Here is a 13,686-nt window from a genome sequence, read left to right as displayed (position 1 = left end):
CAACTTGTATATGGAAACGAAGATGTGTATTTGGCTGTCTATCATAAAGATTTAGATATCCAACTCAAATTGCCTAAATAATTGGGCCTAAAAATAGCATTTGCAAATAGCTCTTGAGAAATGTAAGTAAATTTTTGGTCAACACATGTCCCATCAGTGTGCATTGGGATTGTCAAGGTATCACATTGTATAATATTTAAATCAGGGGTCTCAAATCCATTCCGCAAATGGCCGCAGTGGGTCATGGTCTTTGTTTAAATCAATCCAGTGACAATGAGGTGTCTTCTGAAATATGTAGCGCCTGACTGCAATCAACTGATTACACTTGCAAAAGGTACCTCTTGTTTGGTTTGAATGAAAACCTGCAACCGCTGCAGTCCTTTGAGGACCATTTTGTGACCCCTGATTTAAATCCATGTCATGTATTGTGCATCTAAGAGCTGAAGAGTTATGAGAATATATGAAAAGTGTGAAGGTCCAGACAACAGCTGAAATTGACAAGGGAAAGCCGCTCAAATCTTTGATTAAAACACCATATATTAAATTAGGGTGAACTCAAGGTACAATATGTGTGAAGCACCACGTGTGTGGTTCTTCCAAGTTCAGCTCCAGGCACTAAAGATCTCATTGATCCCTCTATTATTCGCACTTCAGACACACACAAAGGCATTTTTCCAGTCAGCGACCTAAACAGGACCACTGAGCATTAAAATTGGGGAATGAAAAGCCTTTTATCCATCTTTCTCTCAGTTGTGTCCTCGTCATCAATTCGTCCCCAGCCTGAAGCCTCTTGTTTTCTCCTCTAGTGATTCACTTACCTTTACCAGCATGCTCTTTTGATTTTCTCTGTTCATAACAACATAATCCAGTGCAAGTCGTTTTCAAACTAAGTGCAAATTGAAATGCAGGATCTACTTTTAAAAAGGACTGTTGGTGTTATAATAATCCAGTCTTCAAACCTGCCAATCCCTGATTTTATTAAAACAGGTAACATGAGATGGATTATTGCCTGACGTCGCAAACTATTTCAAATGACTGACAAAACGTAAACAGTAAAAAAGCTCATCTTTCCTTGATTTACGTTTGAGATTGGTATTAAATATTGGTATTCAGCTAAAGGACTGCAAGAAAATAATTCATAATAATAATTATGCCACTGGCTGGTAATCCATTCAGGTTTTACTCTGGCTCCTGACCTTCTTGGATAGGATCTAGCACCCCCAAAATCATTGAACCGATAACCCTTACAGATCGTGACATGAAGAAAAAACATAATAAATATAAATATTCATGTTGAAACAGCCCATATATTTTATATTCAAATATAACTTAATGGTTTGATGGTATTTGCATATTTATATCAATGATGCACACTGAGTTAGAAAGAACTGAAAAGCTTTGATTCAATTCCCTCCTTTTATTGAAAGGTTCTGATCGTGTGTCATGGTCTTGCCTCTTCTCATGGCTTTTTTTTATGCTAAGGCAGAAATAAAAAATGGTGCCTTCTCACAAGTACGTAAACATCTTCAAAAATGTTCTGTGACCCCAGAGGAGCGAGAAATTTCATCTGAAAGGTGCCAATTCTAAAAACCCCTGATTTGAAGGGTTGTGTTCTCTTGACAACAGTGAGTCCAATAGCAGGGATCCTGTAGTATTGCTGATATGGTGTTCAATGGACGGGCACACACAAGTCGGGCCAAGGAAACCTTTGTAAATATGCTTTCTTGAGGTTTGGGACACTCAAAAATGGCTCTCACACAGTCAATTGCTAAGCTAAATGATATCTCAATGCATGTTTGTGTTTAATTGTAGCTCTCAATAAACTACTTTATTCTCACTGAAAGCAGTAAAGCTCTTTACATGGCTATTACAATCTCTCCTTGTCCTTAAAACAAGATAAGTGGCTGTTTTCCTGTGCAACAAGGGGAGTTGATCCAAAGCCTGGTGCATAGGCCGATTCATAAGGGATTACTATACCACAGCAAATGCACATGTATACATTTAAATGCTACTCTATTTGCTAACTGTTATCTTGACTTCAGCGCAAGAATGCTGTGCTCCCACATACACGGAACAATACTGATTGATATTACACATATTATTATATTTGGCGCACTCATTTGTCAGATTTTCGCCAACTGATTAATTAGTGTGGCTGGCTTGGCGGATTCATCTTCTCAATTTGCCAATATACCACAAAGTGCACGAATCCCGCAGCTTTACTGAAACACTGCACTCTACTCTTGGGAGTTGCACTGCGACATGCAAGATCAAGGGAAAGCAACTTCAGAAGGCGCGTATGGCAACGATGAAGCTCATATATTTTATTTTCCTTCATTTGATCATTTATATATTTAGACAGGGTGCTGGGAAATACTGTGTGCCCTTTAAAGCATTTTCAAGGACTGTGCACAAAATTTAAAGTGTATTTAAATTTTTCAAACCTTGAAAACACGACAGAGAAAAAAATAAAGCAGTTTTAAGGATTTCAAGGACCCATACAAGCCAGCTCTCTGCTTATCTAAACTCACCAAAAAGTGGCAACATCCTTTTGGCTAACAATGTACATTTTATTCTTCCATGGATACGGTAACATGCTTACACCATTTTCCATCATTGGAGATGGACAATTTACATAGATACTTTGAACCACTTGGCACCTCTACAACGACCTAATGTATTGTCTTTATAAAACAGAGGTTAAGAGTCCAGAATTTGAATCAAAATTCATTGTATACCGGAGGTGGGTAAATCATGACAAATTGTTAACTTTTTTTTTTACATATTCACTACTTTTTGTCCAATGCTATCAGTCTTTTGCCATTCAGAATTCATTCATTCATTTTCTGAACCACTTTATCCTCACTAGCGTCGTGGGGTGGTGCTCGAGCCTATGCCAGCCGACTTTGGGCCAGAGGCGGGGGACAACCTGAATCGGTGGCCTGTCGATTGCAGGGCACGAGGAGAGGGACAACCATTCACTCACACTCACCTAGGGGCAATCTAGAGTGTCCAAGATGTCTGGATGTTAATGTCGGCCTGACCACATGGCCAGATTTGACCAAGACCCCAGTATGAGCAGAAAATTAAAAGATAGTGAACTTGGGCTGTTTATTATTAACAACAGATGGTTCAAGCCAGGGCATCTACAAATACATTGCACTAGAGGGAACAGACCACTATGCCGGTATGCCAAAGTGATCGAAGGGTGCCTGCTGTGTGTTACTCCGAACATTACGAGGTATGCCGTCCCATATCTTGGCCTGTTTTTCTGTCATATTACAGTTCATAGGTACAGAGACACTCCGGCATGCCAGGCTTCTTCAGGAAATGGTCCCCTGAGGGAATGAAGCCTAGGAGACTGTTTCCACACAACTGACCAGGGAATGCTACACGACATAAGTGTCTTCAGGGATGAAGACAAAGCTAGCGATATGGAATATGCAAGGGATGTGGAAAGTTCAACTGAATGGGTGTACACCCAGAAGCTGCAAAACAAACTGTAGGAGACAGGGAGGTGTGGGAAGAAGTGAAATCCATCAAATGCTATTTCAAAGAGAAGGGGATAGCAGAAGAGTGGAATGTGAAGTGAGCAAGCCAATTGAATTGTTTGTCTGAAATATTTTATGTCCTGCAAAAATTCAAGCTGATGTTTCTTTGGCTTTTTATGCCTACACTTCATTCTGACACTGCAACCATAACTAGCATCTCATCGCTGGCGGTAGCTCTGTCCACTCCTGCTCGTTTAGCGTTTTTGTTGCTTTTCTGTCTTAATGATTTGATTTGGTGATTTTTAATGATCCCATTTACTTTGATTTGCTTTGTACTTTGTGCTTTTGCTTTGTTGTTCTACGGCATTTGCGACTGTACTGTCTAACTTATGACTATGCCTTTTGTTGCTACTGTCACAAAGAAATTTCCCGAATAAGGGATGAATAAAGTTGTCCAATCCAAATGCCTTTCATTCAGACCTTTCATTTCAACCCTGTGATTTAAAAAAAAATCTTACCACACACTTATTTAACTCTGACAGCAGTAGACAACTAATCAATTTTGATTGGTAAGGAAGAATGAACAAACATTTATTTGTCCCTCCAATTGCATTCATTCAGTTGTTTCTTAACATTAATGGGGATGAATGGGTGTACGTCTCATTGCACCCTGCAATTGGCTGGCAGTCAATTCAGGGTGTCCCCCGTGTACAGATACAGTTGGCTGGGTTAGGCTCCAGCAGCCCGCGACCCTTGTGAGGATAAGCGGTGCAGAAAATGCACACAATGTAAAACATTGTTATGTAATGCCTTTGTTTATTTTCAATAACCATGTTAAAATTAAATGTGGAATCTTTAATGATTTAAAATGATATAAAACAAATTTATATCATAATAATTACTGCTAAAAATTATATCATAATAATTACTAACAGCATTTTTTATTGACCAAGAATAGCCACTTGGTCTTTAAAGGGTAAGGAGTAAAAGTATAAAATATACACTTTCTTTTATGGCTCAACTGTCCCTCCCACTGTCTCTTAAAGGGCTAATTGCAGGGAGTACATTGATGGTCGACAAGAAAGAAACATTTAAATATACTGCATACAATTCGCAAATGTCCCAGTTGAAACCTGCAGACTGTACAAAAATTATTTCCATTGCCAGACAATCTCAATAAAAAGCAACGGGTAATATAAAATGAGTAATATTTGACAATAAATGGCATTTTGGAAGTGAAAGCAATTTTCACGTCTGCCTGCCAGCAAGGGGTGATGACGTTGCAGGATCAAGTGGTGTCCCAATTCTTAGGGGCATTTTTTAAACCCATCATTTTGACCATCAAAACAGAAGGATTAGGAGGTAAGAAGGAGGAAAATTGAGAAAAAAATTGGGATTGCGCTTTATCTTGCTCTTATATCCAACGTGGAGGATTCTGAAATTCAATTTTGGTAAAACATTGCTGGGATTAGAATTGAACATTAATGTAAAAATATTCTTGTAAATGTGTAGATCTCATGGTACATGTGTTTGACTAGCTCTTAAATTCCTTTCATTTTGAAACAATATTGTCAAATGAGAAAAAAAAACATTCTCATTCACTGGCATACCAAGTGGAAAAGAAGCTGGCTGCTTACCTACTGTTTAGCTGCTTGGTTAATAACTCGATGTTTTTGTTTTAGCTGACCATTGAAATAGAGTCTTGATGTACAGCCAGTCAATGGCACAAAAAAGATTGGGGCCCATGATACAGGGTTGAGAAAATATCAATAACATTATCGATTAAATGACTTGGAGCTGACTTTCATCACATTGAACGAAAAAATCATTAGCCATTCAAATGGTAATGCCTCCACGTCTCTGTTTTCTGTCAATCGTAAATCAATTATGAAGCAAGTTAATAAGTGGACTGTTGATTGCCTGTATTTGTATTTCAGTAGACCAGACTGCACACATTAAAGTGAACAAAAGTTCAGCTTGTTTGCTTGACGCAGTCTTACTTGACACATGCTTAAAGAAATAAGCACTGTTTTGTCATTCTGAAACATTTTTCCTATCGCAAATGACATATAAAAGAAAACCAATTTAAATCAACATTGAACAGTAACAGTGTGACTAGGAGAAAGGTAAAGTGACTCAGCAGAAATAAGCTGAGGGATATTGGACCACACTGAATACTGTTTTGCGCCATTGTGCTTTTGCAGAACTATCAAGAGAAAAATGCCAATTTTGTAAAATGGAAAATGAATTAATCTTCAAATCATCTTGTAAACCTCAATATCCACCTTGTCAATAAATCCTGAGCCCTCTTTGCAATTACTTTCCACTGATCAGGCCAGGCTGCTGCAGGGTGCATTGAGTTATAGTGCTAATAGAGGGGGATGTATCCTAGCCAGCAGGCATCGTGTTTATACCTGGATGGAGCTGCAGATTAATTTGACTATCAATCTAACTAACAGGCAGCAAGGGAGAGGATGACACCTGCACACACCGAGGCATCTACGCTAAAACGTGCATAAACTTAAACTATATTATACCTCTTGCCATAAATGTTGCCACTGCAAGGTTTTATGAATAGCATTTTCTATTATATGAGTAAGTGATTGCACTCTTCTGTTTTTTTTTTCTTACTTTGGGAAGACAATCAATACACGTATAATTTATTGAGTGACGATGAAAGAATTTGTCATTGCTTTCCTCTTATTGGGTGCCAATGCAGTCAGCGATCCCTGCTGAGCCCTGAATGTTTTGTTTATAGTGGTCATAAAGCAGGGCTCCAACAAAATTCTTTTTTAGGGCTTGTCCACACAGAAATGGAGTCATTTATAGATGCCTATGCAGATGTCAATGCATTTTTAAGGGCATTTGTAATTTTGCAACATAATGATGGGTTAAGTTTCCATCATTCGATTTTTCACTTCATACAGCAAACAGCAGCAATGAAAGTTTTATACAAATTTTTTTTGCCGTTAAATTGGCACTCAGCACGTCAAATTATCTTCCAAAGATTCAAAGATGTGTTTCTGACTAAGCTTTGATATTAACACTGGTGCTGTGAAGAGAAGGCTTAAATAAGAACATGAAAACAGCATTAAAATATTGGATATTGGTCATAGATAAGTTGTGATAAGACCTCCGGGTTTTAATGTCTAAATAATGACCACAAGCCTGAGGGCTTGAACAGATTCTTCAATTTTCATTCATTTGCTTTCAGCACATTTTAGCATTTTCACTTTACTTCAAATAATATATAAGGATGGCCAAGTGACCAAGTGGTTAGCACGTCGGCCTCACAATACGAGGGTCGAGGTTTTGATTCCAGGTGGGACGTCACTGTGTGGAGTTGGCATGTTCTTGCCTGGTTTCCTCTCACATCCCAAAACATGCAGGGTAGGCTGGTTGGAGGATCTAATTTGCCCCTGGGAATGAGTGTGAGCATGAATGGTTCTCGTGTCCTGTGATTGGCTGCTCACCGATTTAGGGTGCCCCCTGCCTGGTGCCTATATTTAGTTGGGATTGGCTTCAGCACCCCCCACGATCCATGTGAGGATAAGCCATTAATAAAATTCGTTAAAAATGAACTGTGAAAAAACAACATATCCTAGTCCAACAATAAACCACATTTCAGGTGATATTTGACTTTTCAAAGTGTTGTGCCTTTCTCCACATCACTCCACCTCAAATTCTACATTATTTCAGAACACCTTAACACACACACACACACACACACACACACACACACACACACACACACACACACACACACACACACACATACATGCACACATTGTACTTCAATGCATGAAACCTTTTTTTTTCTTTTCTCAAAACCACGGCTCAAGCTGGCATTACCTGGCATGAGGCCCTAACAGGCATGAGAGTGGTTCTGACTCAATGGCTGCCAAGTTACAGAGGACTGCCAAAGAGACTCCAAATGACCGCTTTCTCCTTTTCTCCTCTATTGCCTCTTCCGCTTTTATTGTATGTGCGTGCACTTGTTCGCCAGATTTATCGTTTAAAAATCTGATGAAGAGAAAGGTTAAACATTCATCTGGCGTCACAAAACACCCCTGAGACTGTGTGATTTTTTTTCTTGTGCGTGAGCTACCATTTAAGTGGATTCATCCTCTACATGAAGACAGGTGGTTCTGCTTACTAGAAAGACCACAAGGGAGCATCTGAGATAACACTAGAAGAAAGCTACTGAGCAGAAAACGTCCCCAAGAAACAGATGGCGAACATAAATCAGCTGTTCAGTGCAATTCATTGACAAAAGCTAAATGCTGAAAGTCGCATGCATATATATATATATATATATATATATATATAAAATCTTTGCATGTCAAATGAATGCTATTTCCTAATAACCCTCTCAACTTTCATATAATTTTGCTCTTTGCCAGTTCCAAGAATCCATTAGATTTCACTGTGTTATGTATGGACATTATTCGCTGCCGCTCAGGACTCAGCAAATGTTATTTTTCCCGTCTCCTGAGAGGGATTGAGAATAACTGCTTGTTCACCTGGGGACCTCTGCCTTGATAATTGTGTCTTCATATTGTGGCTTTTGTCGATATATGTCCTCACACACACACACACGCAGAGCCAGACACAGGCTCACCGACAAAGCATTGCAATCACGGGGATTACCTTCCTCCTAGAGCACATTTTTGTAGCAAAAGGTGCGGTGTAGCTCTATACTAAAGTTTAATTGTGAAGAACATTTTTTGTGTATACGATATGAATGCTTCGGGTGCCGGCTGAGTGGAAAGAGCGTCAGCCTCACATTTCTAGGGTCTGGGTTAAAATCCAGGTCGGTCCACCTGTGTGGAGTTTGCATGTTCTACCCGGGACAGCGTGGGTTTTCCCCGGGTGCTCCGGTTTCCTCCCAGATTTCAAAGACATGCAGGATAGGCTGATTGGACGCTCAAAATTGGTATGGGTGTGAGTGTGCATGATTGTCCATCTCCTGGTGTCCTGCGATTGGTTGGACACCAGTTCAGGGTGTACCCTGCCTCGTGTCGGAAGTCGGCTGGGAAAACACTGAAATGTATCTCTAATATTGATATAACCACAGCAAGCCACAATATAAAAAACAATACATACATTCAGAACATTGCACATTGTCTATGTACATTGAACCATTTAGCAATGTAAAAATACAATTGGTGCGTAAGTACAATGACGAGAGATGCAGCGAATCATCCAAAAATGTGCAGTAAAGTCTTACAGCATTAGTATGCGTGGTGTGTAACACAACCCAATTTAAAGTGCAATATTGTATTGAAGCCTCCTAGGGGTGCTTGACTTACTACAGCCTCTGACACGCAGAGAATAAAAAGGAAATTAAAAGGGAGAAAGCATGCAATTCAGATTTTAGGGTTGCTCTTACACGGAGGATGCAAAGGGTGAAAAAGATTATGATAAAACTCGGTGAGAGAATCTATAGTTAGAAAAGTGCAAACCATCTTGCCTTTTTATTTATATTTATATATATATATTTATATATATATATATAAAATATATATGTATATATGTATATATATATACATACATATATATATATATATATATTAATCACTCTGAAGAGTTTATTGTATTTATGTAAATTTAAAACTATTCCAAAATATATTATCTTCTTTGAACTGATAATTACCTATTCCATTGAAAGAAAACATCTAAAAATAAAGGACATTTCCAAAGACTCACCAGGACCAATGTGAGCTAGAATGATTGAAATTAAGTAGCAAGAATATGCTAACGAATGTATATAAAATGAACTTGCAGGTAGGAGATGTACTTCCTGTGGAGTTTGCAAGAAATATCGAGTGAAATTAAGAGAAAGTAGAGACTATGCACAGCGGGGAGGTAAAAAAGGAGAAAAAAAACAACAACAACCTAACATTCAAAGCAATCTATTTGAAAAGAAAGCAAATTAAGGGCTAAAATAGAAACAGTCCTGTGCGAACCTAGTGTTAATAGTTCAAAGAAAAGTAAAAAAAAAAAAGTAGGCAATATTAATTTAAAATCTCAATATACCACATCCACTTGTGTTTATTAGTTAGAGGGTCCAGGATATGGATATAGTCATTCTAATTGCACATGTAACAAGTGTAGAGCAATAAAACAGCACCAAGCTAAAACCTGCCAAAGAAAACAGTTGCAATAGACACATATGGGTCGATCGACTGGGATGCTTGCCAGGTACCTAGTTAAAGGCAGCCATGCTAACTAGAAAAAAAAACAAGAGCCAAAGGCTCCCAGGATTATTCACATTTTGTTTTTTATTTTGCTTTCTCAGGCAGGTGTGGGCTCAATTCCCGCTGGTGGCGGGTTGATTGTGAGTGCGTATGGTCATTGCTAGGTCAGTTATTAGTGTAGTATATACGTAGACTTTTTCTCAAGGTATTTTCACGGTAGATTGGTTTTTTTGTATGTGCAAAAATAACATTAGGTGGAGAAAGACCAAGCATGTCATATTTGTGGGGGGAAAAACATGGACATTTATCATATTTGAACATACCGATATCGGGTTTTAAAATATATCGATTATTCCTGTGAAGCCTGCTTTAATTTGAAACTGCTTTTTTTCATTGATTTACATGAGCAACATCAAGAATTCCAATAATATCTGTGACTTGTACACAGGGTATTAGCAGATTATTGTCAAGCTTTGTGTAATACTTGAACCTAATGGTATTGCAGTTTGGTGTGTGTGTGTGTATGTGTAAGAAAGCGAGAGGGAATGAGTAAGAGAAAGTGTTAATAACAGACCCTGAGACAATGACAGACGCCAAGCTCTAATTAGGTTGTCATGCTGAAAGAGCAGGGAACGACAGAGGGAGAGAGAGAGAGCATAGGGGGCTTATTAAGGAGGATAGGTGTCAGGCTCTGGCAGGAATAGGTGGCAGGCGGTGAGTGTGGAGGAGTGGGATGGTGGCGTGAAAGGGAATTTGGTGCAGAAAGAGCAGGAAAGAAGAGGCAATTGTTGAAAATGCACTAGATCTGCAGGAGATGGGAAGATGGAGGCACCTTGTGAAATGAAGGAAAGCCGCTTCTGTGTGGTAAATAGATCAACTGACGAGAGGGAAAGGCAGTAGTAAAAGGTGAAGAGGAGGGAGCACAAATGCGCAAGTGGGCATAGATGATTTTAGTTTATGATGCAAAGCAAAGGAAGGCTACTGCTCAATTGGAACATTCATGATAATATTGTTTTCAACTTTGTACATGTGTCTTTTGTTCCACCTACACACACAAACATAAATTACCTTAGCACGCAAGTGTAGAAACCATTGTCTTCCATTTCAGCAGACCTGAACCAGATGGAGTCATCTTCTTTACTCAGTCTATGCCCCGAGAAGATGATGGGTTCCTAGTGGGTGCAGAGTGAATGCTTTTAGGAATGTTAATTAAAAAGACTTGGCTTGTATTCATTAACGCCCGTTCAATGTAACAAATTGCTCAGGTACATTCATGTGCCCATGGAAACTGGTTGCTCTCCAAATGTGTAATTAAGTACGAGTAAGAAAATGAAATTTGTGTGGTTTTATCACCATACAATTATTATCATCTCTTGGTGGTGCATTCTATCTGAATCTCAAAATATTAATTAGGAAAATGATAGAATAACAGTAAAATGCAATCATTCACTGCCACCCTCCCAGTTAAAATGAATTTGATGCATACCAACTTTAAAGAAAAATGCCTAAAACAAGACTGTGAAATTCAGAATATCTATTATAAAACCAGAATACATTTGGCACATTATAGTGAAAATGTCCACAAGTAAATCATGATACAATATAGTTAGTTATAGTCTCCTTCATGCTGATTTGGGAAAAACATACATGGTTGATTTTCCTGTGTGTTTGCTGTGTTATATTATTTGTTTGATAGGCAATAATTTGCTATTAGTAGTTGGTTACTCTGTGCTTTAACCACATTTTACTACCATTATACTTTGTATATATATCGATATATGTATGACTTCCCAAGTGTGAAGTGTGCCAGTTTTCTGCCTTATTTTCCTCCCAACATTTCATCAGTCACTTCTCACTTGCCTGTCCATCTGCAATTACACAATTTTGGCTAAAGGTACTGCACTTATATGTGGCGCAAACCACCTGATCCCCTGCCTGACATTTTCTTTTTTTTTTATCCCCCGTTTCGACTAATCCTTACTTTCTGCTCTGTTGGAAGCCTCCCCGTATGTCCACACCTTTGAGGTTGAGAACTGTGCACCAAGGCGGCTATGCCAGTACAAAAACCATTGGGTGGCTTTTTTTTCTTTCATCATTTCCTCACAACTTTCCCTGTCTCCCACCCAACTGTCTTGAAGTGTGGCTCTGAAGACAATCCATAGTGAAAGAATACTGTTAAGCTATGCTAGCTATGTAGTCGAAGCTCGTAGTTGGCTGTGTGCAGAACGGAGCTGGGAAGCCTTACAAAGCATTTCCACATAGTAGATGCATGGACATGGGCCCTTCATTCTAGTAAACAGCTTGAAGCTGATTCTGATACGGAAATAACATTTCTGAAAACAGGGAAAGCAGCTGCTGTTTTTGCTCTGTGGTCGAACTTGCAAGAGCCATCTTTAGGCTAAGGCAGAATATGATGACATCATTGACAAATGTTTTAACAATCAGTTGTAGACTTCCAAATCCAAACTGTTGGACAAATTTAGACTGTTTATCAAGTGCACCCCCAAGCTGGGAACACGATTAGTTTCTTAGCTACTACAGACCTAACTTTTTAAATAAGTTTTGGTTTTGCAAGCCAATCAGGCATAATTTTAATCTTTTCCGCCGAACAATTTAGCAATCTATATATTCTTCGTCATCATTGGAGACCGAGACCACACATTACTTTGACTTCTGACCAAAAAAAGAGGGAAAGAACAATTTTACCTCAGCATCTCCTTTGTTCTTATACCAGATCAGGCGCAGCTTGGCATTGGTGGCCATGGTGTAGTTCGTCCGAATATAGCTGTAGAACAAGGCACATTTCACCCTTACTGGCTCACCAGCCAGAACGTGGTACTCCTTGAGATCCACTGACCAGTCGATGCACCCATCAACTAAGGAATGAAAGAAGAGAGAATAATCCAATGACATGCAGGTCATTTTTAAGGAATGAAGAAAAAAAATCAGCATCTTGAGAATTCATTAAAATGTTTTTTTTTCATGTACAAGCAGAGGCGTATGTAGAAAAAATGTATGGGGTGATGAGGTGGGTCAGAAATGTTTTGAGGGTCGGGTAAATATTTAATGATGGTTTCAAACATTATCAATTCTTTGGACGATTACACTATTCTGCCTTGATTTATTTCAAAAGGAGTTGAATGATTTAACACAGAATTATAAACATTAATACAAATCAGCTACAATTTGACTAAATAAAATAAAACAATGGAAATCAGTTTTTAAATGTATAATGATTTTGGTGATGAGACATCATTTTTTAAATAAAAGCAAAAACGCAATGATAATCATTTTGCATTTTGATCGACTTTGATTGAATTGAGTTTAACAAACTAACACATTGATCCATAGCGATTACTTGTTACAACCTTAGTGTCTACATTAGGCAGATGTTAGATATTGGAGTTTTGCGTTCATAAATGATAACTTGATCAAAGTTGTGAGTGTTATGGCGAAAAAATTCAAGGAAAGCAAAAGGGACATTTAAAAAATATGGAAGATGTTCAAGAAAAAAAGGGTGCATTGCTGGACTGCAGATCAAATGAGTGGAATAACAAAATATGGTGTACTGATATATGGATAGACTTGTTCAGGTACAATTAACCAGCAATGAGTACCACTTGTAAAACAGAGTTGTCGAATTGTAAAGGTCAATATGTTCGGTCATATTTTATTGTCATTCATTACATTCTCATGTTGCTGGAATTCACACATTCCTTTAATTTTCATGTCGAGTAGGATTTCCCATTTATTGCGTCAAACACCAGTGCTTGCTTTGAGGCCTTGAATTAAAACCTGCCCTGTTTGCACGAGATAAAACCTGTGGACAGCCATCCACTCCAGAACACCTCATCAGCTTCATACCCTTATTGTTTTCATCCTCTTTGTTTACTGGCCACAGCCAATATACATACACAGGGGACCCTGCAAAGCAAAGCAGCTGTCTGTATTTCCTTACAAACATCTAATGATTGATGAGTATCCAAAGGCCTTTA

At 38.5% G+C, this 13,686-nt stretch overlaps 1 protein-coding gene across 5 annotated transcripts in view; it reads right to left on the bottom strand.

The window, feature by feature from the left end:
- LOC144082869 (X-linked interleukin-1 receptor accessory protein-like 2) overlaps positions 1–13,686 on the bottom strand; it is a 160,346-nt gene that overhangs the window by 46,146 nt on the left and 100,514 nt on the right. For all 5 annotated transcript variants that reach the window (XM_077610331.1, XM_077610334.1, XM_077610333.1 and 2 more), the window contains exons 3-4: positions 12,398–12,567; positions 10,760–10,863 (exon numbers count right to left, since the gene is read on the bottom strand). In XM_077610331.1, the coding sequence (XP_077466457.1) occupies positions 10,760–10,863; positions 12,398–12,567 (274 nt within the window). The remainder of the gene's footprint in view (positions 1–10,759; positions 10,864–12,397; positions 12,568–13,686) is intronic.

The sequence above is a fragment of the Stigmatopora argus genome, chromosome 9 (assembly GCF_051989625.1).
Source record: "Stigmatopora argus isolate UIUO_Sarg chromosome 9, RoL_Sarg_1.0, whole genome shotgun sequence".
Lineage (NCBI taxonomy): Eukaryota > Metazoa > Chordata > Actinopteri > Syngnathiformes > Syngnathidae > Stigmatopora > Stigmatopora argus.
The sequence above is the reverse complement of the archived record's forward strand: the minus strand, read 5'-3'. Positions and strand labels throughout refer to the sequence as shown.